Source organism: Arabidopsis thaliana (assembly GCF_000001735.4).
Source record: "Arabidopsis thaliana chromosome 1 sequence".
Taxonomy (NCBI): domain Eukaryota; kingdom Viridiplantae; phylum Streptophyta; class Magnoliopsida; order Brassicales; family Brassicaceae; genus Arabidopsis; species Arabidopsis thaliana.
In genome coordinates this window covers 28,246,292-28,268,492 of record NC_003070.9, presented here as the reverse complement: position 1 = coordinate 28,268,492, position 22,201 = coordinate 28,246,292, and the positions used below count along the sequence as shown (strand labels likewise).

The 22,201-nt window shown below is 37.7% G+C and overlaps 7 protein-coding genes, 1 long non-coding RNA gene and 1 pseudogene across 14 annotated transcripts; 3 read left to right on the top strand and 6 right to left on the bottom strand.

Annotated features, from left to right (window-relative positions):
- The first annotated feature begins 76 nt into the window (after positions 1 to 76).
- OTC (ornithine carbamoyltransferase) lies at positions 77 to 2,234 on the top strand. The gene is made up of 5 exons (NM_106187.4): positions 77 to 311; positions 544 to 878; positions 1,098 to 1,229; positions 1,482 to 1,757; positions 1,854 to 2,234. Exons 1-5 carry the CDS (start codon positions 110 to 112, stop codon positions 2,034 to 2,036), a joined length of 1,128 nt encoding a protein of 375 aa, NP_177667.1. The 5' UTR covers positions 77 to 109; the 3' UTR covers positions 2,037 to 2,234.
- On the bottom strand, positions 2,170 to 7,692 carry AUL1 (auxin-like 1 protein; the record flags this gene model as incomplete). Of its 2 annotated transcripts, none has more annotated exons than NM_001334682.1 (8): positions 7,125 to 7,662; positions 3,404 to 6,905; positions 3,264 to 3,315; positions 3,119 to 3,186; positions 2,958 to 3,023; positions 2,769 to 2,858; positions 2,503 to 2,679; positions 2,170 to 2,404 (listed from the first exon to the last, which is right to left on the bottom strand). In NM_001334682.1, exons 1-8 carry the CDS (start codon positions 7,487 to 7,489, stop codon positions 2,369 to 2,371), a joined length of 4,356 nt encoding a protein of 1,451 aa, NP_001320612.1. In that variant the 5' UTR covers positions 7,490 to 7,662. The 2 variants fall into 2 exon arrangements, with proteins under 2 accessions (NP_001320612.1, NP_177666.1); NM_106186.2 differs by having other exon boundaries at positions 2,369 to 2,404; positions 3,119 to 3,180; positions 3,264 to 3,312; positions 7,125 to 7,692.
- A 3,564-nt stretch (positions 7,693 to 11,256) lies between these two features.
- On the top strand, positions 11,257 to 13,673 carry AT1G75295. Of its 4 annotated transcripts, NR_139953.1 has the most exons (5): positions 11,314 to 11,383; positions 11,616 to 11,777; positions 11,851 to 12,003; positions 12,170 to 12,438; positions 12,527 to 12,590. It is a non-coding gene; the product is annotated as an other RNA (long non-coding RNA). The 4 variants fall into 4 exon arrangements; NR_139950.1 differs by adding an exon at positions 13,391 to 13,673 and having other exon boundaries at positions 11,257 to 11,383; positions 11,616 to 12,003; positions 12,170 to 12,953; NR_139951.1 differs by having other exon boundaries at positions 11,257 to 11,383; positions 12,170 to 13,385.
- AT1G75300 (NmrA-like negative transcriptional regulator family protein) lies at positions 11,453 to 12,998 on the bottom strand. Its single transcript, NM_106185.2, has 5 exons — positions 12,756 to 12,998; positions 12,546 to 12,680; positions 12,128 to 12,413; positions 11,835 to 12,038; positions 11,453 to 11,723 (listed from the first exon to the last, which is right to left on the bottom strand). Exons 1-5 carry the CDS (start codon positions 12,939 to 12,941, stop codon positions 11,566 to 11,568), a joined length of 969 nt encoding a protein of 322 aa, NP_177665.1. The 5' UTR covers positions 12,942 to 12,998; the 3' UTR covers positions 11,453 to 11,565.
- On the bottom strand, positions 13,320 to 14,771 carry AT1G75290 (NAD(P)-binding Rossmann-fold superfamily protein; the record flags this gene model as incomplete). Of its 2 annotated transcripts, none has more annotated exons than NM_001334681.1 (5): positions 13,320 to 13,507; positions 13,601 to 13,804; positions 13,876 to 14,119; positions 14,202 to 14,336; positions 14,418 to 14,771. In NM_001334681.1, the coding sequence occupies 5 exons, from the start codon at positions 14,682 to 14,684 to the stop codon at positions 13,320 to 13,322; spliced, it is 1,038 nt and encodes a 345-aa protein (NP_001321702.1). The 2 variants fall into 2 exon arrangements, with proteins under 2 accessions (NP_001321702.1, NP_177664.4); NM_106184.4 differs by having other exon boundaries at positions 14,418 to 14,603.
- Positions 14,772 to 14,806: 35 nt separating this feature from the next.
- AT1G75280 (NmrA-like negative transcriptional regulator family protein) lies at positions 14,807 to 16,867 on the bottom strand. Its single transcript, NM_106183.4, has 5 exons — positions 16,278 to 16,867; positions 16,059 to 16,193; positions 15,663 to 15,906; positions 15,383 to 15,586; positions 14,807 to 15,301 (listed from the first exon to the last, which is right to left on the bottom strand). Exons 1-5 carry the CDS (start codon positions 16,461 to 16,463, stop codon positions 15,138 to 15,140), a joined length of 933 nt encoding a protein of 310 aa, NP_565107.1. The 5' UTR covers positions 16,464 to 16,867; the 3' UTR covers positions 14,807 to 15,137.
- Positions 16,868 to 17,023: 156 nt separating this feature from the next.
- On the top strand, positions 17,024 to 18,418 carry DHAR2 (dehydroascorbate reductase 2). Its single transcript, NM_106182.4, has 3 exons — positions 17,024 to 17,313; positions 17,465 to 17,555; positions 17,746 to 18,418. Exons 1-3 carry the CDS (start codon positions 17,256 to 17,258, stop codon positions 18,236 to 18,238), a joined length of 642 nt encoding a protein of 213 aa, NP_177662.1. The 5' UTR covers positions 17,024 to 17,255; the 3' UTR covers positions 18,239 to 18,418.
- Positions 18,419 to 18,476: 58 nt separating this feature from the next.
- On the bottom strand, positions 18,477 to 18,926 carry AT1G75261 (annotated as a pseudogene). The gene is made up of 2 exons: positions 18,731 to 18,926; positions 18,477 to 18,644 (listed from the first exon to the last, which is right to left on the bottom strand).
- An 81-nt stretch (positions 18,927 to 19,007) lies between these two features.
- AT1G75260 (oxidoreductases, acting on NADH or NADPH) lies at positions 19,008 to 20,852 on the bottom strand. Its single transcript, NM_148655.4, has one exon. The coding sequence runs from the start codon at positions 20,637 to 20,639 to the stop codon at positions 19,098 to 19,100; it is 1,542 nt and encodes a 513-aa protein (NP_683496.2). The 5' UTR covers positions 20,640 to 20,852; the 3' UTR covers positions 19,008 to 19,097.
- Positions 20,853 to 22,201: the final 1,349 nt, after the last annotated feature.

Below are 22,201 nucleotides of genomic sequence, written 5' to 3'. Positions count from 1 at the left end.
TGGGCCTAGTGGAAAAAGCCCAATAAGAAAAAATGTCATCGGTGTCTCTCTTATAAAGGTAAAGCGCAGTGTCACTCACAGAGTCAACAACTCTCTCTGAATTAAGACGATGGCGGCTGCAATGGCTTCTCATGTTTCGACGGCTCGATCACCGGCTCTTTCCTTCTCTTCTTCGTCTTCCTCCTTCTTCCCCGGTACTACTCTTCGGAGATTCTCCGCCGTTTCACTCCCTTCTCCTGCTCTCCCTCGCCTTCGTGTTTCATGTCAAGCCTCCTCCGTCACTTCGCCTTCTTCTCCTTCCGATGTCAAAGGTTAGCCTTTTAGGCATTTCATTATCATTTCTTTCGGAAACTTCCCCAAAGATCAGATTTTGTTTATGAAATTTGTATGTTGGTATCGGATTTTGATTTTAGCATTCGAAAATGTGACTCATTATTGCCTCTATTGATTGAGAAACTACGCAAGTTTGATACTTTTAGATGCTTTCATCTAGAGATTCATTTCCAGTGGATTGTGAGATGATAAGATTTTATTTTTTTGCAGGAAAATCTGACCTGAAAGACTTTCTGGCAATAGATGATTTTGACACAGCCACCATTAAAACGATTTTAGACAAGGCTTCAGAGGTTAAGGCCTTGCTGAAATCAGGGGAGAGAAATTATCTACCTTTTAAAGGGAAGTCTATGTCTATGATCTTTGCAAAACCTTCCATGAGGACTCGGGTTTCGTTTGAGACTGGTTTTTTCTTGCTCGGTGGCCATGCGTTATATCTAGGTCCCAATGACATTCAGATGGGTAAGCGGGAGGAAACTCGTGATGTTGCTCGTGTTCTTTCACGCTATAATGACATCATTATGGCTCGTGTATTTGCTCATCAGGTATGCTGGTGAGTTTTTGATTGATTAATAAGGGAACATTAGAAGTGTACAAACATTTCTATGGCTTGTTCTAATCTCAGAAAGATAACTGCATTCTCATGTGTGCTGTATGTTAGTGGCATGGATATTTGTTTTTCAACTCTTTTCTATGCTTAAGTTTGCACGTCTTTCCAATTTCAGAAAGATGAATGAACAAACTTGAATCCACTTCATTTGCAGGACATTCTTGATTTGGCTAACTACTCGAGTGTACCAGTTGTCAATGGTCTGACTGATCATAACCATCCTTGCCAAATCATGGCCGATGCCCTCACAATGATAGAGCACATTGGTCAAGTTGAAGGGACAAAGGTTAGTTAACCATTTTACCCGCTGCTTGCTATTATCTATGTTCCTCCTCATATGTCGTCAAAAAAAGTTCTACCTCATTTACTGCTTGAAGGAAACTGAAACAAAACCAAGATTATTTCATGAAATCTCGACATTCAAGATTGTCCATTTTAAAGCACAGCTTGTATTATGATCTCATTGTTCTATGTTTTGCATACATGTAAGGTCATAAAAAAATGTTATCTATACTAACACCAATTCAACAAACTTAAGGTTGTGTATGTTGGAGATGGGAACAACATGGTTCACTCTTGGTTAGAATTGGCATCCGTTATTCCATTCCACTTTGTCTGCGCTTGCCCAAAAGGGTATGAACCAGACAAAGAAAGAGTTTCAAAGGCAAAGCAAGCTGGATTAAGTAAGATAGAGATCACCAATGATCCTAAAGAAGCTGTTATTGGAGCAGATGTTGTGTACTCAGACGTATGGGCCAGTATGGGTCAAAAGGATGAAGCCGAAGCTCGCCGGAAAGCATTCCAAGGATTCCAGGTAAACATAAGTTTAATCTGGCTTAGTTTTGGTGCAATGCTCGGTACTCTTACTAAATTACACTGCTTCACGCTTACATATTATGTTCAATTGCAGGTGGATGAAGCTCTGATGAAGTTGGCGGGTCAAAAAGCCTATTTCATGCATTGTTTGCCTGCAGAGAGAGGAGTTGAGGTGACCAATGGAGTCGTAGAGGCTCCTTATTCCATTGTCTTTCCACAGGCGGAGAATCGCATGCATGCTCAAAATGCTATAATGCTTCACTTGCTCGGCTTTTAAACCTCTTTGTTATCTTAGCTCTCGCATGCGGTTGGTTCGTGTACCACATTGACTTAATAATGTACTATTTATTAACCTTAGTTTGAGAAACCGTATGATGAATAAGATTTGTGGCTGATTCAGCTGGGAATATGAATGAGCTACTTTTCTATATATGACACATAGTTATAAATATTTATAACTAGTTATTACATCTCTAGATCTGTCTTCATCCCATACCATAGCTTGATCCTGTACTTGTTAACTTAGGTTCTTAGGCTGCTAGGTTCTGATTTGCAGGGTGACTTCTGATAATAGGGTAAAGAAAAATCCAAAGTTTTACACCATCTTACTTATCGTTCGTCAGCACCAAATTTGTTCCATGCTTCCTGGAGAATCAGAAAAAGCCGGTAAATGACTGATTTGCAGATGGAGGTAACTCAATCAAATGGAATTAATTTTCTATCGAGGATTTATGGAGACAAACCTTGAGAAGGTCAAAAACTTTCTCACAAATGTACTTCTGCTGTGTGGATGCGCCACGTTGTTGAAGCTTGTCGGGATGAACATAAAGAGTTGCCTTGCGGTAGGCTTTTCTCACAGAAGCGCTTGAGACAAGATCAGTGAGAGGAATCGGTTTCCATCCACTCTCTGCTCCAAGTATCTGCAAAGAACATTTGTTTAAGACTTATCATCTAATCCATTAAAGAGGTAAGACTTAAGAGCTGTGGACATATGGGGTAAACAAATTACATATTGGAGTGTTGAGATCAACGCCCGTAAGTTGTTTTCCTTTCCACTCGACCACCGTTTGACATCAGCATCAAGAGCTTCCGCGAGTCTCTGTAAATTCAATCAGACAAAATGGTGGTTTAGTACAACCAAATTCAAAGATATATGAGAATTTTCTGATGATATAATGAGTATTGTCTATGTGAGTACATTTCTCTCTGTCTGCTCTTTCTGGGTTTTAAGATCACGAAGTTTCTTCTCTGCAAGAGCCTCTGCCTGGAATGATGACACCGAACAAACAATATGTTTTAAGTAGAGAAAATAGTATAATATAAAATACAGATGAACAGATAATGTACAACTGTACATACTGCGCGGTCAGATGTTCTCTGGTGTCTCTCAGATCTAGCTTTACATCTCTGGATTGGTTCACCTTTGGCTTCAACACGAAAATCATATGTACAAGTCAGTGTATAGCTCAAAATCTTGGAAACAACAATATATATATAGACATACCAGTCTGGTTTGAAGAATTGGAAGGACCTGAACTTTTGTTCTCCGTACCCTGCTGAAGGATTTCATGGATCAAAATATTACATGAGAGCTGTTAAAAGAAAAATATTCATAAGAAAAGAGGGCTTGGGCTTGAAACTCACAGAAGATGAGGAGCCTCGTCTTTCACCAGAAGAGCTAAATGACTTGCTGCCGCCATAACTTTTTGCTTGAGAAGCAGCAGACTTACCAGACAATGCTTTTTCCATGGCACGTTCTCTGACCTCAGTGATTGCTCGTTCTACAGCAGCACGCTCAGCTCTGAGTTTGGCTTGCATTGAAGCCTTCTCAGCTGATGATAACTTATCGTTTACCTCAACAGATCCCTTTTCTGATTTCCTTGGAACCTCTCTACGGTGGGCTACTGCCTTTGCCTTCTCCATTGCAGTTTTTCCTGCTCTTTCCATAGCATCAGCAAATGCCCTTTCGCGGGCTTCACGAATAGCTCTTTCTACCATAACTCTCTCTTGCTTTCTTTCTCTCTCTTTCTCTCTTGTTTCATCTATCTTTTTCAGATGTTCCTCAACTGTCTCTGCTTTGTTTTGTGAAATATCAGAAGTAGCATCTCCCTCTTCTTCCATAGATGATCGACAACTCTCCTCTCCCTCATTTTCTTTCATGTTTCCATCTGTTGCTGCGCCAATATCAGAAGTAGCATCTCCCTCTTCTTCCATAGATGATCGACAACTCTCCTCTCCCTCCTCTCCCTCATTTTCTTTCATGTTTCCATTTGTTGCTGCGCCAATAATTTCTTCTCCGTTTGGAAAACGACAGGAAGACTCAGCTGCCTCCACATTGCTTCTATATGTTTCATTCTCTTGACACTCAAACTGGTGCTCTAGTTCTTTCTTATCTCCATTTCTCTCTACACCAAGACTTGTTTTCATTTCATCACTTTCTTCTTTGGTTTCCTCCAATTCGTCATGCTTACTTTCTGCCTGACTTGCCCCTCCATCCTGCAGTGATCTGTCGTCATCCTCTACAACACTCCAACCACTTTGAATCGAATCAGAATCTATTTCTTCAATGTGTTCTTCCGTGTTACTGACAGCACTAGCTTTTTCAGGGAATTGATCACTGCGATGTTGCTCAATGCCAACCTCCTCAATATATGAATCACCTTGTCTCATTTCAAAAGATGACCTGCTGGTGTCAGTATCTATACTACCATCGATCATAGTTTCTTCTGCTTGTTCCTGTGTTTGATCAAATCTCTCCCTAGAATTATTTGAATCTGTTTCACTTCGATCATATTCAAGCATTTCAGCATGAGAATCTGCATGCTCATTTATCTCATTAAGTTCAGAAAGTCCTTGAACCCAGCCAGCTTCTTCAGATGCTTCCTGCACATCTTCTTCTTCTAGGCTAGCCATTTCTAGTTCTTCTCCTATCAGTTCACGGACCAAAGACGTTTTACCTTGCACTTCTACCTTACCATCCTCTTTTCTACAATATGTTTCTTGTGCCGACTCATCTTCATTTTCTCTGGTATGTGCATAGGCTTCATAATTCGTTCTTACTGTCTCCACCTCAACCTGTTCATATTTTTCTTGAGCTTTTTGATGGATATCAAGATGTCCCCTTTCAGATTCCACTAAGCAGTAAGTTTCATCCTCTCCCTTAGTATCTGCTGTCTGAAACATCTGCCTAAACATCTGTTTAAGAACGGTCCAATTTTCTTGCAATCCTGAATCACTAGCTTGTCCAGATGTGCTTTCTATTTCCTCGCTAGCATGATGGATCCTTACACCTTCCTCATGAAAGGACATCGCTGTGGTTTCATTTTCCGCACTTTCTAGCTGCCAGGGCCTGTTGTTTCCCTTCGGAGCCTTTATCATATTATAGACGTCTTCAGAGGTCTTCCAAACTCTTCTTCGCCTGGGAACCTTGTGCACTGCCTCTTGCACCTCATCTATGTTTCCTGGCTCAGAAATATTTACTCTGTTAAAAGACACCATAGCTCCAACACTATCATCGGACTGAGTTTTATTCAAACTCGGTGTTGGGGTTTCTTCCACTTCCCTTACATATGTTTTGGAATCATCAGGACCAACTAACATCTCCTGTGGCTCAGAGACTATCTCCTTCTCACCTTCCTGATCTAGAACATTGCAAGTGTGGTCACCATTTTCTTGGAAATCTTTTACCCCAGATCCATCTTCGAACTTGCAAGCACTTTTAACTTGCCATCCTGTTTCTTTCTCCATATTCTGAGAAGACCTTTCTGTGAAAGCACATATGGTTGATTCAGACTTCTCTTCAATATTCATTTCGCTCTTACTCTCAGTTTGTTGTGGGGTCTCTTCCACTTCCCTTAAGTATGTTTCTATGACTGGAATACCAGCTAGCATCTCTTGTGAGTCACTTTCCTCATCTTGAACCATTTGAGTGACGGTAGAATTTTCCTTCTCTGTAAACTGTTTCTCATCCTTTTGTGAAACTTTGCTCCCCGTGAAGGCCTCTACAACACACTTTAATTTACTGCCAAGCTGTCCAAATGTATAGAAGGGATTCTCAGTTATTGGTTGCACCTCTTGTTTCGTATCAGGTTCAGGTTTAGCTGGTGCAAGGTTTTCTGGCTCCTGCTGCTTACTATTCATAACTGATTTGAATATCCCTCCAGGTAATTCCCAGTGTTTTCGACCTCTTCGTGCTTGTTCCTCTTCTAGCGTTATGATATCTTGCTCTTCTAACTCTTCTGGCTTATGGTCTGAAGTTGATTTTAAAAGTCCTTCAGGAACTCCCCACAGCTTCCGCGCTCTTTTAGCATGCTGATCTCCCTCGTTTGAAAATGATTGTTCAGAAGGTTTCACCATTTCACCGAGAATCTGAGAATTGTTGTCTCTGCTTTCTTCTGTAATTCCTTCAACCTTTGTGTTCCCTTTATTCTCAATTTTAGAGTCATCACAAGATTTCAGTTTTGCACAACTGCGAAAGCCGGACTTTTTCTTTTCCATCATTTGTTTTGCAATATTCATTCTTATTTGAGCCTCTTCTATAGCCTTTTTCAGTGCTGCAGAAGACTCAGCGGCAACCGAATTTTCATCTGTTTCAGCATCGAAGTATGGAGGTGAACTTGGAGAATCAGCATCTTCAGTTTCATACCTTTCCGAAGGCCCAGAATTTAAACCCGATAACCTTTCAGAAGCTCCATGTTCACCATTCAATGTACACTGAAAGCTTGAAGGCGGTTTCACATCCCGATATTCACCATTAGAAACGGTCTTACACGTGGAGTCATCACGCGTACTGCATCCATCTCGAGCAAAAATGTTCTCAAAATCAACCTCAGTTTTAGATCCCTGCTTTCTAGAAGCCTTGACTTCCTCACGACCCTCGTTACATGGCAGCTTCTTCTCAACTGCTGGAATAGGAGTTGATTTACTTTCAATCTTGTGCAACAAACTCGTATTATCAACCACTTGAGTCGGAATAGGACCAGGCATAGTAGCAGGGACCTGAGTAAGATGAGTAGCCCCATTCTCATTACGAGGGACCGTCTGGTGATATGATATATCAGAGTGCTTCATCCTAACCATTTCAGGTGATTTTTTCCCCTCGTTGCAAAGAGGAACATCAGAAGAATTTCCACCTTTCCTACGATTCCTACACATTAGAGAAACAAGCCAAAAGCTCACCAACAAAGATCCAACATCAAAGTATTCCACTAATTCAACTAGTTTATCAAAGATGTCTCCAGCAAAACATCATTCACAAATCACAATCATATAGCCTTTAAAGAAGCTATAACTACGCCAGTACTTAAAGAGAGTAATATCAGCACTGAATCAGCAAAGAACCCTAAATATCGTAGAGGAATTATACCTTTTCTTATCCTCGTTAATGGAGGTTTTCTTCTCGGACTTGATGATCACCTCCTTAGGAGTAACAGCAAAATCGCAAGCTCCTAAGCCACCAAACACCGAAGAGTAATCGAGCTTAGAACTCCGAACATCGACCTTAACCTTACCAACGTTCAGCTCCGGAACATCCAGAAACGGAATCGAAGACGGAGAAGGACCTGAACCTCGGAAAATCTCACCGTAATCAACTAAAGGAGATTTCGAATTCACCGGAGAAGAAAAAACTCCGTCGTATACGGCATTTGCACTAAAGCTAAGACTATGGCTACGATTATTACTAATCTTCCTAGAGAAAGTAGTAGCAGTGGGAGATTTCTCATACTCCATTTTCGGGATTAAGAAGAAAGAGAAAGAGCTTATTAGGGTTTCTTCTTCGTTTTGGTTACTGTTTCGTCTATGATCTCTTCCTAATTTTGTCGTTCTCTCTGGATTTTTTTCTCTCTTATTGCAGACGAAAAAATGGCAGAGCTAGAGAGAGAGAAGAGAGAGTAGTGATGAGAGAGCTATGAGCTGTTTATTTTTTGACCGAGATATTTGGTTAAAACAAAATTAACTAATTCGAAAAAGCGCGTGAACAATAATAATACAGTAATAACTAAATCGCTTGATTAAATTTTCGTTTCGTAAATATTGCTTGGTACTATATGTATAAGAAAAGCAAATTAACGTTAATGTGTGTCGGTCAATCTCTTTCATTTTATGCTCTTAGTTTCTATATATAATTTTATTGATGTACTTTAAGATGCCTGATTAAGCATTAAAATAACTGAAATACTTATTAAATTACTAGTCGTTTTGTTTTGATGAAGTTGTCGTTTTATATGTCTTCGTGTGATTATTTAATGAAGGGTTTAGGAGTATAAAATGTGCCAAAAAAATCAAAAGTATTTCACAGGCCAATCTCCCATGTACCTTGTAAAGATGTTAAGTAGATTTTCTTGTCATGGCTCAGTTTTGTCACTCTGTTAAATTGTTTAAAAATTAGTTTTCTTTAATTTGTCTCAATACGAGACAATGGTGTTTTTACATTGAAAGAATTGGAACAATATAACATTTTCTTGTAAAACTGAAGAAACTTAAGAGTCAAAACTGCATCAAAAGTTCAATTATATTATATCTATATTAGCATACCACGTATTAGCAACTAACTAGCTTATAACATTAATAATAAGAAATTTATTCATATTGCTATATTGGTAGAACAATCATTCAGATTATTGTACCAGAGATCACTACTATTTTTGCACTCCAGGTTGACTTTCTTCTTTTTTATTTTTGCATTTTATGTAAAAATGCTTTTTTGACAAATCTGAATGCGTTACATTCTTAAACACACGGGATTAGCCAATTACGAAAATTCCAAATAGATCGAATTTTACGATGTTACCCTTCCGATTGAGAATTTTAAAATGTATTGAAAAAGACTGTTATATCCTAACTGTTATCAATAATGTATCAGTGACGATGAAATAATGTAAGGGTATATTCGGAATTTGATAGAAGCATATTATAAAGATATGATTCTCTCGACTCCTGTCTGGCGACCGTTAGGCATTATTAAGCTCTTTGCCTGTTGTCAAAAATTTCCACAGCATTGCTTTGTCAAATTTTAACGTAAGAATATTAAGTACAAACAACTAAACAAGTTCTGATTGTTTTTTTCCTATCAATGTCATAGATTTGAATGTTTGTATATTCGAAATTCGAACATTTAAAATAGTAAAGATGTTTGAGTTTTTTTTCTTTTTTTTTAAAGATGCTTGAGTTATCGATGCAAAAAAATGTTCTATCTAAAGGATCAATCACCAATAAATTTTATTTTACTATAAACTAAAAATTGCACCCACAAAAAAAGTATATATAAAAGTTAAAATAATTACTGCGAAACTTTTGTGATTTTATGTGTTGATAACTATTGATTCGATCTTCAAATGAACCAATACGTCTGGAATTAAGTCCTTAACTCAACACAGTTTCTGTGAATTTAGTTCGAGAAATCATACAATGTTGTAATCATATTTGTTTTATAGCTAGTAATCATGCCAAAAATAACAAAAGTAAAAACAGAAGAAAATAAGATCATCTTCATTGGTAGTCTTTAAATAGAGTTTTTCATTAATAAAATAATTACAATAATAATAAGGAAAAAGAGAGTGAAAAACTAAAAAATTTCTAGAAACTATGAAATACTCTCTACAAGTTGAGAAACTATGAAATACTCTCTACAAACAATCATGACATTTTTCTCTTCTCAATTGGTTAAATTTTTTTATTAAAATTAAAATTAATAAAATTATAATAATTTTTTGTTTACAAAATTATTTGGATTTCTTCTTGATGGAAATACTCTAACAAGAGAAGAGGTAGAATACAAGTGGCCTTACAAAAGTGTATATTAAGCCGTTGTGTATGTCTTTTATCTCAAACGATCACATGATTTTTGATATAAGACATCGATTCTTGTCACAACAACTTCCCACATATTTTTATCAAAAAAAAAAAAAAAAAAACTTCCCTATATCTGTATATATTCTCCAAAATTTCGAAAATAAAACAGTTCGAGATAGTATATTGGTCATTATTGTAGGACAGACTCATATTGATGATTTTAGTTTGAAGCTTCGCTTTGTGGTTTTTGGGATGTGGTCCAAAACTTTAGATTACACAGGCTGGTCCAAGCGAAGTACGACAAAAAAATACGTATAAATATTTGAATATAGCTTATAATATTTGAATTGAATAGTAATGTAGTATAACAATGACATGTTTTTTTTTGTTTTCGACATCTTAACAATAACAATGACATGTATATATGCACACGTTTGGTAGAAATGTAATGATTCATAGCTTCATAGTTGCTGGCAATCACCAAGAGCCAGAGAAGTCATGCATTTTCCGACAAAATAGTATGAAAACAAAACCAAACATATAAAATAGAAGGAACATAATTCACGAATCGAATAAAAACCAAAAACTCTTTGCCATTTCCAAAATCGTTTTCTACTATCACCGCTTTGAGTATTTTAGACTATTTAAAATCAGAAAATCCAATTGAAAAATATAGGTTTATTTTTAACCTTTCCCTTTAGTTTATATAGCACAAAATAAAGTTTAATTGTCTACTTAAAAAACATCATAGAGACATTTTAAACTGGATAATGGTACACAAGGTTAATGAAATAAAGTATTTAGTGATGGATCACTGATCACCTAATGATACAATTATACAACTTATAAAGTGGCAGTGACAGATATAGTTGTTGGGAATGCCTTTTGCCAAACTATGTTATGATTTATATTGTGATTATGACTCTAAATGAAAACGACATCTTAAGGCAAACATAAAAAGTAACAACATACATGTGTGTGTGTGTGTGATGTTAACCGTTTTGCTCATATATTAGTGTGTAGGAAATTTGTAGCCAAATCACATTTGAAAGTACAATTTCTATCTAACATTTCGAATCTTTAAACGCCTATTTATAACACGAATAAAAGTCATATAGTTAGAATATTTGAAAGCCATAGAAGTAAACACTCGTAGCATCGTATAATACTTTATAGATCCAAAACTATCATTGAAAGAACATTTTGACAATTTTACATTCAGAAAAAAAATTGTAAAAAAAAATTGATAACTGTCGGTCAATTACTTACTTAAAAACGATATGATCTAGGGTCAATTACTTTGTAGCTTTATAGAAGAGAAAAGTAAATCAAAGCCATACGATCGAGAATCTAATTATGTCAGTCAAAGCACAAAGATAGACCCCACGATACTACAATACATGCATGATGCATCGTCATTATTTTCGTTCCTTTTTTATATTAAATTAAAGATGTTTCATGCTTTTTGATAGGTTATGGTATCATGAAAAACCTAATGTGTCATGGCTTTTCCAATCTCTAAAGTGTTTTCAGTTGCTTTCCTTAAAAGTATTCTGAGAGAATCTCTTAGCCATATGCATTGCATATTCACATCACACCCAATCACATGCTTCGCCTACTTCGCTGTTTTTTCTCTTTAACAAGAATCACACATCGTCTCAGGCCCAACAAGAGCCCATAATGAAAAGCTCTGAATCAGGCAGAAGGTTTTGTAGGAGTTGAAAGACTGAAACAGCGTCGTATTAGGACGATGAGCTATCATCATCTGCCACTCTTTCTCAGTTTCTCCGTCTCTCGCCGGCGATCGATTCGCCGAAAAGCCCCACTACCCAGGTGCGTCTGTCTCGACCTTTCCCTATATCTTGTAATTGACACAAGATACTATTAAAAGTATTCAATTTTAGTGTAATATATTAGCTTGAGTTCACAAAACTTTACATTTTGCTTGATTAATCAATTTCACACGTACAAGAATCAGTTTTTATTGTTTTGTGATTTGTTTTTGTGAATTGTTCTCAAGTGAATTGACTGAGATACTCATCAATACTCGTGTACTTGACATCAGGGTAAAGCACAGAGGCTTCTTCACCGAACCAAGGCTCTATTGTGAAACTGGTCTGATCTCCCTTCACAAACACCGCGTGGTTTATAGACTTGAAAACATCGATGGGAACTGGAGAGTACGCAAAAAGAACATATCTTTTAATTCAGCAAATGAAAAAAAATGGTAATAAAGAATTTAAACGACTTCTTGGTGAATTGTGGTATGTTATTAATTTCTAACCTTGGATGCTTTTAAGGATTTGCTCTTCTGATATGTGAGTCTTCTCAAGAGACTTGCCGATCTTTTTCTCCCACAAGGTGACCATTTCGTTCATCGATAAAATGTTGTTAGGAGGACTAATGTAGAGGGTTTTGTTCAGAGTCCTTAGATCATCCACCGCCTTGATCATGTAAGCTGCAACATCTTCCTCTTTGTTGATCACAACTGCAAAATCAATTTAAAAAACTTGTTACATAAGAATCTTTATAAAAAAAAATAGATTATACGTTCTGTTACATTATAAAATTCTCAACCTTTGGCATTTCCATCGCCTAATATGGTGACTTTGTCTCTAGGAGGAACATTTTTGTCGCCAAAGATGATGGCCTTGTCTCTAGTATGAGAAATGAGACCAGACTCGAACTGAAGTAACGTACGCAAGTAAAAACCGGCAGAGCAATTGCTAACAACGTAAGTGTATGGTATTCCTTCAGCTTCAATGGCTCTCCTGATCTGTACCTTCCCTGCAAATAATGATTTTGCCGGCTCAACCGCACTGGTCCTCTCAACGTCTATCCCAAACTCAGCCGGCAAGAATCTCTGCAAAGCAAAAACTATAAATCTAGTAAGAGGTTATGTTCAGCTGGATTTTTTCTCATAACTATTTTCAGTTAGATCATATGCTAATCGGATTGCCATTTATATGTATTGAGGTTTGAATCAAATACCAACCTTGACGTTACCAGCTTCTTTAATGGCGGAAATGATCTTGGTTTGATCAAAGATTTGCTTGTGCCCGATGGTTGATATCACCACATCAACCTGTTTAATGGCCTTAACTAAGCTCTCATGATCATTCAAATCTCCCTGTCCAAGTTACATAACTAGGTTATGGTTTTGAGTTTGTATGAAACATGTTAGAGAGTGAGAGTTCATGCATACGTGTAGTATTGTGACACCGAGATCTTTGAAGCTCTGGATGGTTTTGCTCTTGACAGGATCAGAGAGAGATGCTTCTCGGACAAGAGCGAATGTTGGGTTACCGGCTTTCGCGCTCCCTTCAACGATGAATTCTCCCATGTAACCAGTCCCTCCGATCACCAGAATCTTGCTTTTCTCCGTCGTCATGTTTCAAACGTGGTAATGACTAATGATTGTGTGTACTACTAAATTCAATAATGCTGTGGAATTTGAGTGGCGTTGGCAAGGCAATTTATGGACAGAATTTGTTGGTTGATTGACAACAATACCCTCACTCAACATCTCATGTGGTGCATAGATGTTGACTCCCATGATAAACATGTTATGCTCGTTAAATCCAAATTTTCTCATTTGACCATATGTAAAATTGTGAGATATTTTGTGGTTTTACACAGCTTTATAGACCGTAAAAATGGCTTAAAGATGGATGCATATAGAGATAAAGCACTGTGATTAGTCACACACATTGCAAGAATCATTTTTTATTGATACAAACATGAAAGCAGCTAGCGTTATGGTGGTAAATTAGGTGTTTAATGAAGTTCCTAAAGCGAAATAACTGAGATACTCATCAATACTCGTGTACTTGATATCAGGGTAAAGCTCAGAGGCTTCAAAACCGAATGAAGGCTCTATAGTGAAATTGGTCTGATCTCCTTTCACAAACACCGCGTGGTTTATCGACAGAAGAACGTTGAAGGGAACCGGAGACTCTGCAAAAAGAGAAAGATCTTCATATTCTAGAAAATGAAAAAACGGTAGTTATAAAGAATCGAAAGACCTCTTGGTGAATTGATTTTCTGAACCTTGGATGCTTTTAAAGATTTGTTCCTCTGACATGTAAATCTTCTCAACAGACTTGCCAATCTTTTTCTCCCACAAGGTGACTATTTCGTTCATCGATAAAGTGTTGTTAGGAGGATTAATGTAGAGGGTTTTATTCAGAGTCCTTGGATCATCCACCGCTTTGATAGTGTAAGCAGCAATATCTTCCTCCTTGTTGATCACAGCTATGAAATATTCGACTGTGTTAGATTCAATTGCATAAAAAGCACAGTAATGTTAATGATATGAAACTAACCTTTGACATTTCCATCTCCGAAAATTTTGACTTTATCTCTAGGAGGAGAAGTGAGACCTGGCTCCAGCTGAACCAATGTGGGCAAGTAGTAACCAGCAAAGTAATTGGTAACAAGGTAAGTGTATGGTATTCCTTCCGCTTCTATGTCTCTCCTTGTCTGTAGTTTCCTCCCAAAAGCCGATTTCGCAGGCTCAACCGCACTTGACTTGTCCACGTCCATCCCAAACTCAGACGGCAAGAATCTCTGCAAAACATGAAACTATGTACAAATTTGGTCTTATGCAATTCGATTTTTTATATGTTAAGGGTTTGTATCAAGATCTGACCTTGACGTTACCGGCTTCTTTAATAGCTGAAATGATCTTGGTTTGATCCAAGATTTGCATGCTCCCAACGGTTGATATAACCACATCGGCCTGTTTAATGGCCTTCACTAAGCTCTCATGATCGTTCAAATCCCCCTGACCAAGTTATCATATACATAACTAAGGTTATGGTTATTGAATTTGTATGAAACTTATTAACGAAAGGATCAAGCGTACGTGAAGTAATGTGACGCCAAAATCTTTGAAATTCTGGACGGTTTTGCCCTTGTTGGGATCGGAGAGCGAGGCTTCTCTAACGAGAGCCAGTGTGGAGTGTCCGGCTTTCACGCTCGCTTCTATAATGAGTTTTCCGATGTGACCAGTCCCTCCGATCACCAGAATCTTGCTTTTCTCTGACGCCATGTTTAGATTCGAAACGTGATAATTGAATGCTAAGTGAATGATTTTGGGAGCGAAGGAATAGCGCTTTACGGACCAAAACATTGGTCGGTTGATTTAAGATAGAACTACGATAATACCCTTACCTAACCTTTCTTTAATTACAAAATTGAGATTTATTTTTTGGTTCCCTTTTTATTTTCGCTGAATCTAGACAATGGACATGACCAAATTCAAATTCTATTACCAAACTCAAGGTTTGATATATATTTTTTCTGATTTGGATACAAAAATATTTGATTTAGGTATTATTAAAATTGATTTGAATAAAAACCTTAGGTACCTAACATATTGATAATCATGTATAGACTATAGGTATGAATTATATATTACTAATTCATATTTCTTGGGAAGCTCGGAAACAGAGGTAAAGCACTGTGATTACTGATTAGTCACACATACACACACACATTCACCATTACAAGAACCATTCTTTTATTGATACAGAACATGAAACTAGCGCGTCATGGTGGTAAATTACGTTTATAATGAAGTTCATCAAGCGAAATAACTGAGATACTCGTCAACACTTGTGTACTTGACATCAGGGTAAAGCTCAGAGGCTTCCACACCAAAGGAAGGCTCTATACTGATATTGGTATCTCCATTCACAAACACCGCGTGGTTTATCGACAGAACAACATTGATGGGAATCGGAGACTCTGCCAAAAGATAATCATTTAATTCAGAATGAGTAATTAATAAAGAATCTAAAAACCTCTTTGTGAATTGATTATCTAAACCTTGGATGCTTTTAAGTAGTTGTTCCTCTGGGAGGTGAGTCTTCTCAAGAGACTTGCCAATCTTTTTCTCCCACAAGGTGACTATTTCGTTCATCGATAAAGTGTTGTTAGAAGGCTTAATGTATAGGATTTTGTTCAGAGTCCTAGGATCATCCACCGCCTTGATCGTGTAAGCAGCAATATCTTCCTCTTTGTTGATCACAGCTGCGAAATATTCTACGGTGTTAGATTAAACTGTATAGGCCACGTTATAAGTGTTTGGATTCTTGAAACTACTAACCTTTGGCATTTCCATCGCCAAGAATGGTGACTTTGTCTCTAGGAGGAGAAGTGAGACCAGGCTCGAACTGAACCAATGTTGGCAAGTAGTAACCACCAAAGCAACCGGTAACAGCGTAAGTGTATGGTATTCCTTCCGCTTCGATGGTTCTCCTGATCTGTATCTTCCCTGCAAAAGCCGATTTAGCTGGCTCAACCGCACTCGTCCTATCCACATCCACCCCAAACTCAGACGGCAAGAATCTCTGCAAATAACATATCCAATATGAAACTATATATATGCAATTAGATCCCTCTAGAACTACTCTTTCATTAAAAAAAGAAAAAAAAAAAATCAAAACATTGGACTCTGTTTATATGTAATGGGGTTTGAATCAAGGTAATATGAAATACTGACCTTGACATTACCGGCTTCTTTGATGGCGGAAATGATCTTGGTTTGATCCAAGATTTGCATGCTCCCAACGGTAGATATCACCACATCAACCTGTTTAATAGCCTTCACTAAGCTCTCGTGATCATTCAAATCTCCCTGACCAAGTCATATAACTAAAAGTTATGGTTATGAAAAACTTATATGAATGAATGAAACAGAGTGTATAAAGTTAAAGCGTACGTGTAGTATTGTGACGCCGAGATCTTTGAAACTCTGGACGGTTTTGCCCTTGACAGGATCGGATAGAGTTGCTTCTCTAACGAGAGCGAATGTGGAGTGGCCAGCTTTGGCGCTCGCTTCTACTAGGAATTTCCCGATGTAACCAGTTCCTCCGATCACCAGAATCTTGCTTTTCTCCGTCGCCATGTTTAGTTTCAAACGATGATAATGAGTGCGCACTCTTTGAGTGGTAAGAAAATGATTTGGAATGTGCTTGAAGGAATGGTTTGGGCACCGCAATTTATGGACCAGACATTGTTTGGTTGATTTACGATAATACCCTTACTGAACCTTACTTCAATTCTAAGATATTCATTTCTTGTTCGTGCCTCCCCATCAAAATTCTTATTAAAATCCTAATTAGCTAAAATAATCACTGGTTAACCGGAAGGTTAAAACCTTATAACTATGATCGTAACCATTATTTAAATAAACTTAATCGATTGACCCCAGGTCCCCAACCCTTAGCCCCCAACAGGATCGTTAGTGAGCTTAAGGGGGTTTGGTCATACGCAAACTAAACTGGTACATAGCAAACCGAAGCCTTAAACCAGAAGAGAGAAAGGAATTAGTAGACTGGTTTATAGTGTACTTATATATGGAATCTGGACACAATATAGATCAAATTCATTGACAAATACATTCTAACATCAATTTTGGTTTGTATTGGTAACACTTGGACAATGATTTGACCATTTGATTGGTGCAAAAAAAAGAAGGAGACTAACCAATTGGAGAAGGTTCGAATATATCGTAACAGCCACTTCATCAATGACGTCACAAATTTCATGAACATATTTAAAGACCAAAGATTTCGTTTTCCTTGTATTTTATTTGAAAGACATTTTTGCCTATTTCATTCATATTTTGCTTTTAAAACGAGAATTATAATTCTTCGACTCCGTGGGATAAGTTTTCTAAAAAATCGAAGAAAGATCGATGGCTCTAGATATCTGCGTGAAGGTTGCCGTCGGTGCTCCTGATGTTCTCGGCGACTGTATGTTCTCTCTCTCTATCCTTTCTCCAATCATCGATCTCCGTTTTGTTTGTCCACATCAAGCTTTGATTTCTTAAATTAGGGTTTTTGATCTGTGATCTATTCAAATGCGTGTGCTTTATTCTATGAAATCTCGATTTCTTTTTCTCAGGTCCGTTTAGCCAACGTGTTCTTCTGACACTTGAGGAGAAGAAGCTTCCCTACAAGACCCATCTGATTAACGTCTCCGACAAACCCCAATGGTACGTTCTGTGATACCAATGATTACTGATGGAGATTTGATTAGCTTAATAAGTAATCCCCAAATCGAAAGCTGTATAATTTGGATGAAAAGTTACAACTTTTATTGTGTTTTGGACACTAAAAGATTCTGTATCTTCTGTAAATTTGTGGGCTTTTGATAGATTTCTCTGAAATTTTTGTGTTTTATAGGTTCTTAGACATTAGTCCAGAGGGGAAAGTTCCGGTGGTGAAGCTTGATGGCAAATGGGTGGCTGATTCTGACGTAATTGTTGGACTTCTTGAAGAGAAATATCCAGAGCCTTCTCTCAAGACTCCTCCTGAATTTGCTTCTGTAGGATCCAAAATCTTTGGTGCTTTTGTGACTTTCTTGAAGAGCAAAGACGCTAATGACGGATCCGAGAAGGCTTTGGTTGATGAGTTAGAAGCGTTGGAGAATCACTTGAAGACACATTCTGGTCCTTTTGTAGCTGGAGAGAAGATTACTGCAGTGGATTTGAGTTTAGCACCAAAGCTTTACCATCTTGAGGTTGCTCTTGGTCATTACAAGAACTGGTCTGTCCCTGAGAGCTTGACCAGTGTTCGTAACTACGCCAAGGCTTTGTTCTCTAGGGAGTCGTTTGAGAACACCAAGGCTAAGAAAGAGATTGTGGTTGCGGGTTGGGAATCGAAGGTGAATGCGTGATGTGGATCCATGCTTCTCTAGTTAATGTTGCTTTAGAACTATTCTTCACTGAATAATAAGAATGCACGAGTATGTGTGTGTTCTTGTTTTTGTTAGAGTTGGTTATCAATAATGATGCGATAAAGCAGCATATCTTTTTTTGATAATATACACCTCTTATTCAATTTGGTATTACAGTCCAATGGTCAATCTCTTGATTATTAGTAAATGCCTGCTACAAGATGATGATGCTATAGTTTCAGACAAACTGGCTGAGTTACTCATCGACGCTTGTGTACTTGATATCTGGATAAAGCTGAGAAGCTTCCACTTCAAAGTAAGGCTCTACTGTAAAATAGGTTTGATCTCCTTTCACAAAAATGGCATGATTTAAAGCCAACAGAAGATCAAGTGGATGTGGAGACTCTGCAACATTTCAAGTATTAGCAAACACCTGATCTTAATTGTTTATGTTTGGTAAAAAAGAGTGTCAAAATTATCTCTCTCACCTGGGATTTTCTTGAGAAGTTTCTCCTATGAAACGTAAGTCTTCTCCAGATTTTTACCAACCTTGCTCTCCCACAATTCGATGATGTCGTTCTGCGAAACAGTGTTCTCTGGAGGATTGATGTAGAGAGTCTTGTTGAGAGTTCTCAATGGCTCTCATGGTGTATGCAGCAATGTCTTCTTCTTTGTTGCTGATTGTTTTAGAACAGAGTAATATCCTTTTTTTCTTTGTTGCCAATCAATATCCTTTTTTTTAGTAGAACACAGTTCAAAGACTGTTCCCGTTTTGTTCTGTTTTTTTTACTAGTTAAAGAGCAAATAGAAGTTGATCAAATAGAGCGTTTGCATAAATTTCATACAATTTACATGATTTTTAAGTGTTCTCTATATCTTTATCTTTACAAGTAAACCGGCAACCATGTCTCCGTGGCTTCAAGGGATTATCTGGCTCCGACTCACTCGACTCTGCAAGTAACCCTCTCAAGCATCTCCTCCTTACTCTCGGCTCATTCTTTAACTTCTTCGTTACGGTCACCGTCTCCGGTTTCTTCTCCTCCACATTCTCTGGCGGATATATAACTTCCTTCTTCAATATTTCAAACTTAAAACTCATATGAACTCCTGGATCATTCTCGCTTACTGAACTCTCGACTACAATTGAATTGTTTATCCCTTGAGTGTTTCCGTTTATGTATGCCGTAAAACTCGCTTCTTCCTCTGCTTCGTCGTCTTTAGGGTTTTCGGTTTCTGTGGCTGTGGTGTTAGAGCTCTCGTCTGGGTTACTTCTGTAGCCACGGCGAATATGAACCTCACCGTCTTTCTTGTCTTTCTCAGAACCTATTCCCATTGTGGCTCCTTTGTTTTCTCCAGTGAGAGTGTAGACGCTCACTGATTTATCATCACCGTTGCTTTTTCCCCAAGTTAGCTTACTGATTCCATCTCTGATGTCTTCTTTAATCTTTCTGCTCATTGAAGATGATCCTTCTCTATTCGTAACTCTCGGATTTCCAAGATTACTCGTTAATGCGCCTTTGGTTTTCTGATGATTGTCATCGGTAGGAATCTCTGTTCTGTTTTGCGTTTCTGTCTTTTTCTCCGGTAGATCTCTCGGTCCTCTCGTGGTTTCTGATGCTGCTGCCATATGTCGTGTGGTTTTGCTTCGCGTTGCATCTTCTCTACCTACCGCCTGAAGTGATCTCTTCGTTTCTTGTAATGCAAGTTTCTCAGTTTCTTTGCTCTTCTGTTGTCCCTGATCTGCTTCTAACTTCTGTACACCGTCGTCATGAAGAACTTTCTTCCTTTCTTGTAACGCAATTTTCTCGATTTCTTCTATCTTCTGTTGTCCCTGATTTGCTGCTGACTTCTTCCCACTGCCTTCAGGAAGGACTTTCTTATTTTCTTGCACCACAAGTCTCGCTGCTTCAGTATTCCTCCCCTGTTCTTGCACTGCCTCTGTTTCTTTCTGTTCTAAATGCTCTTCTGGACGAGCTCCAATCGGAGGTTTCTCTTTTACAGGACTGATATTCTCTTCAGCTATTTTTTCAGTTTCTCCCGGTGGCTTCTCTTTTGTCGCCACCTTTTGTTCCTCCATCCTCAGAGAATCCAGTTTCTTTGATGGAGAACCAGATTGTTGGTTAGTCTGTTTCGCCAGGCGAGTTGGCGTGGCTGCACCGAGAGAAGGCAATTGAGACGCGGACGAAGAAGCAGCTAGGGCTGCAACATTACTTCTACTCCTAGAAAGTGACGGAGACGCCTTGGGCTTTGTTTCTGACTTCGACGGCTGAGCGATGCCTGCAGGACGAAAAGGAGGGCGTGAAGGAGGAGTAGGTGGTGGCGATGGCGAAGAAGTCCCTGAAGAGATACGAGAAGGAGAGTTGGAGGAGAAGAATGGGATGCGAAAACGGAAAGGTGGCATGATGATTGTAGAGAGATGTCAGTAAATGGTAAAGAGTAAATATTTGATTCACTCATCTCTTTGTGTTGTATGTATATGAGTGGATTTTTTTGTGTCCGAATGAGAAAAGATAACTTTTCAGGTAGGTAAAGAAAAGTGATCGGTTTCTCTAGTGAGGTTATCTTTGGAATCTCTCTTCAATTGATGTTTTTGCTCCTTAGGTTAGAAGAGAGCTTTATGGAGAAGCAAAGAACAACAAAGAGAAAACTTGAAAGTGAAGACATGCAAGTTGTTTCGTTTTTTTGAAGAAAGACCAAGCAAAAGAAAAACCCATGCCTAGCTGAAAATATCAGACGTAATATATGTGTAGATAAGTGTTCTTCTTATATTTCACCAGCTACAGTATAAAAAAACACATGGAGAAAAGTTTCATTAATTCTGGAAAAAAACTGAATCATATTCAAGAAGAATGAGTGAAACCAAATCATCTCTTAGCTATTATGTGAAATTCAATTCATCACCATTTCACTCATGTTTATTCCACTAAGCACTCATCTTATACGTTCGATATAGACCTATCATAATAATTAGTGTTTCTGATTAACCAAGAACTTTTGTATTTCGTTTTCATAACATTTTTAAAGCTTATGTATACAACTATACATACATAATTGTTCTTTACTGTGACTCGGATCTAAAAAATAACCAAGAAAATCCTTTCAAAAGGCCTTAGACTCTAATCAACCAAATATGAACTACCAATGAGACCATGGACAACTTTTTGGTCGTTTTCATTAGACATGAAGTATTTACAACAGAAAATAGATTAGATTTGGATATAGGAATTTTATCACAAAAGGAAACGATAATATCCCTTATGTTCTTATTCTTTTTTTTCAAGTTTTCTCGGTTATGTCCTTATTCTCTATGCATCAAACTTTTGGTGGCTCTTATAAAAATGCTTGTCATTACAGATGGGTCTCTTCCATTACATCACACTTAAAGTCATTAGATCCAAGGTCCAGGAGAATATTTATCTATATCATTTTGAAATGGTAAATGAAAATGATTTTCTTTAACAAATATCCACGAACTTTGGTTAAGGAGATAAGGATGATAACGTATCGAATCCTTTATTTGTCCAATCTCTAGCATTTTTGCATTCGTTTCATTATTAGTTGATGCTGGGAATAGAACTTAAACTATCATTCAAACATCTTTTAATATGCTTTGGATGTGAAAATATATATTAGGATATCTACAAGGGCCTAAATGTACGCAGTTTTTAGCAACTAGTTCACTTTTCCTCCCACATAATTAGCCAGAAACGATGCCCAAATAATGGTTCATACATCATCATTTAGTTACATGATTTTTTTTTTATATGTACAATTTAACTACAGAATACAGAATTGGCATATCTTTCTATTTACTTGTGACTTCATATCAAAACCTTTTCGTTCCAATAATGCCATGTTATATGCACTATGTCTACTAATATTTTGTTAAGTTAATCAATCACCACACAAATTATCTTAATAATGGCTTACGTTAAGATCTCGAAAACTGTGAACGAATATACA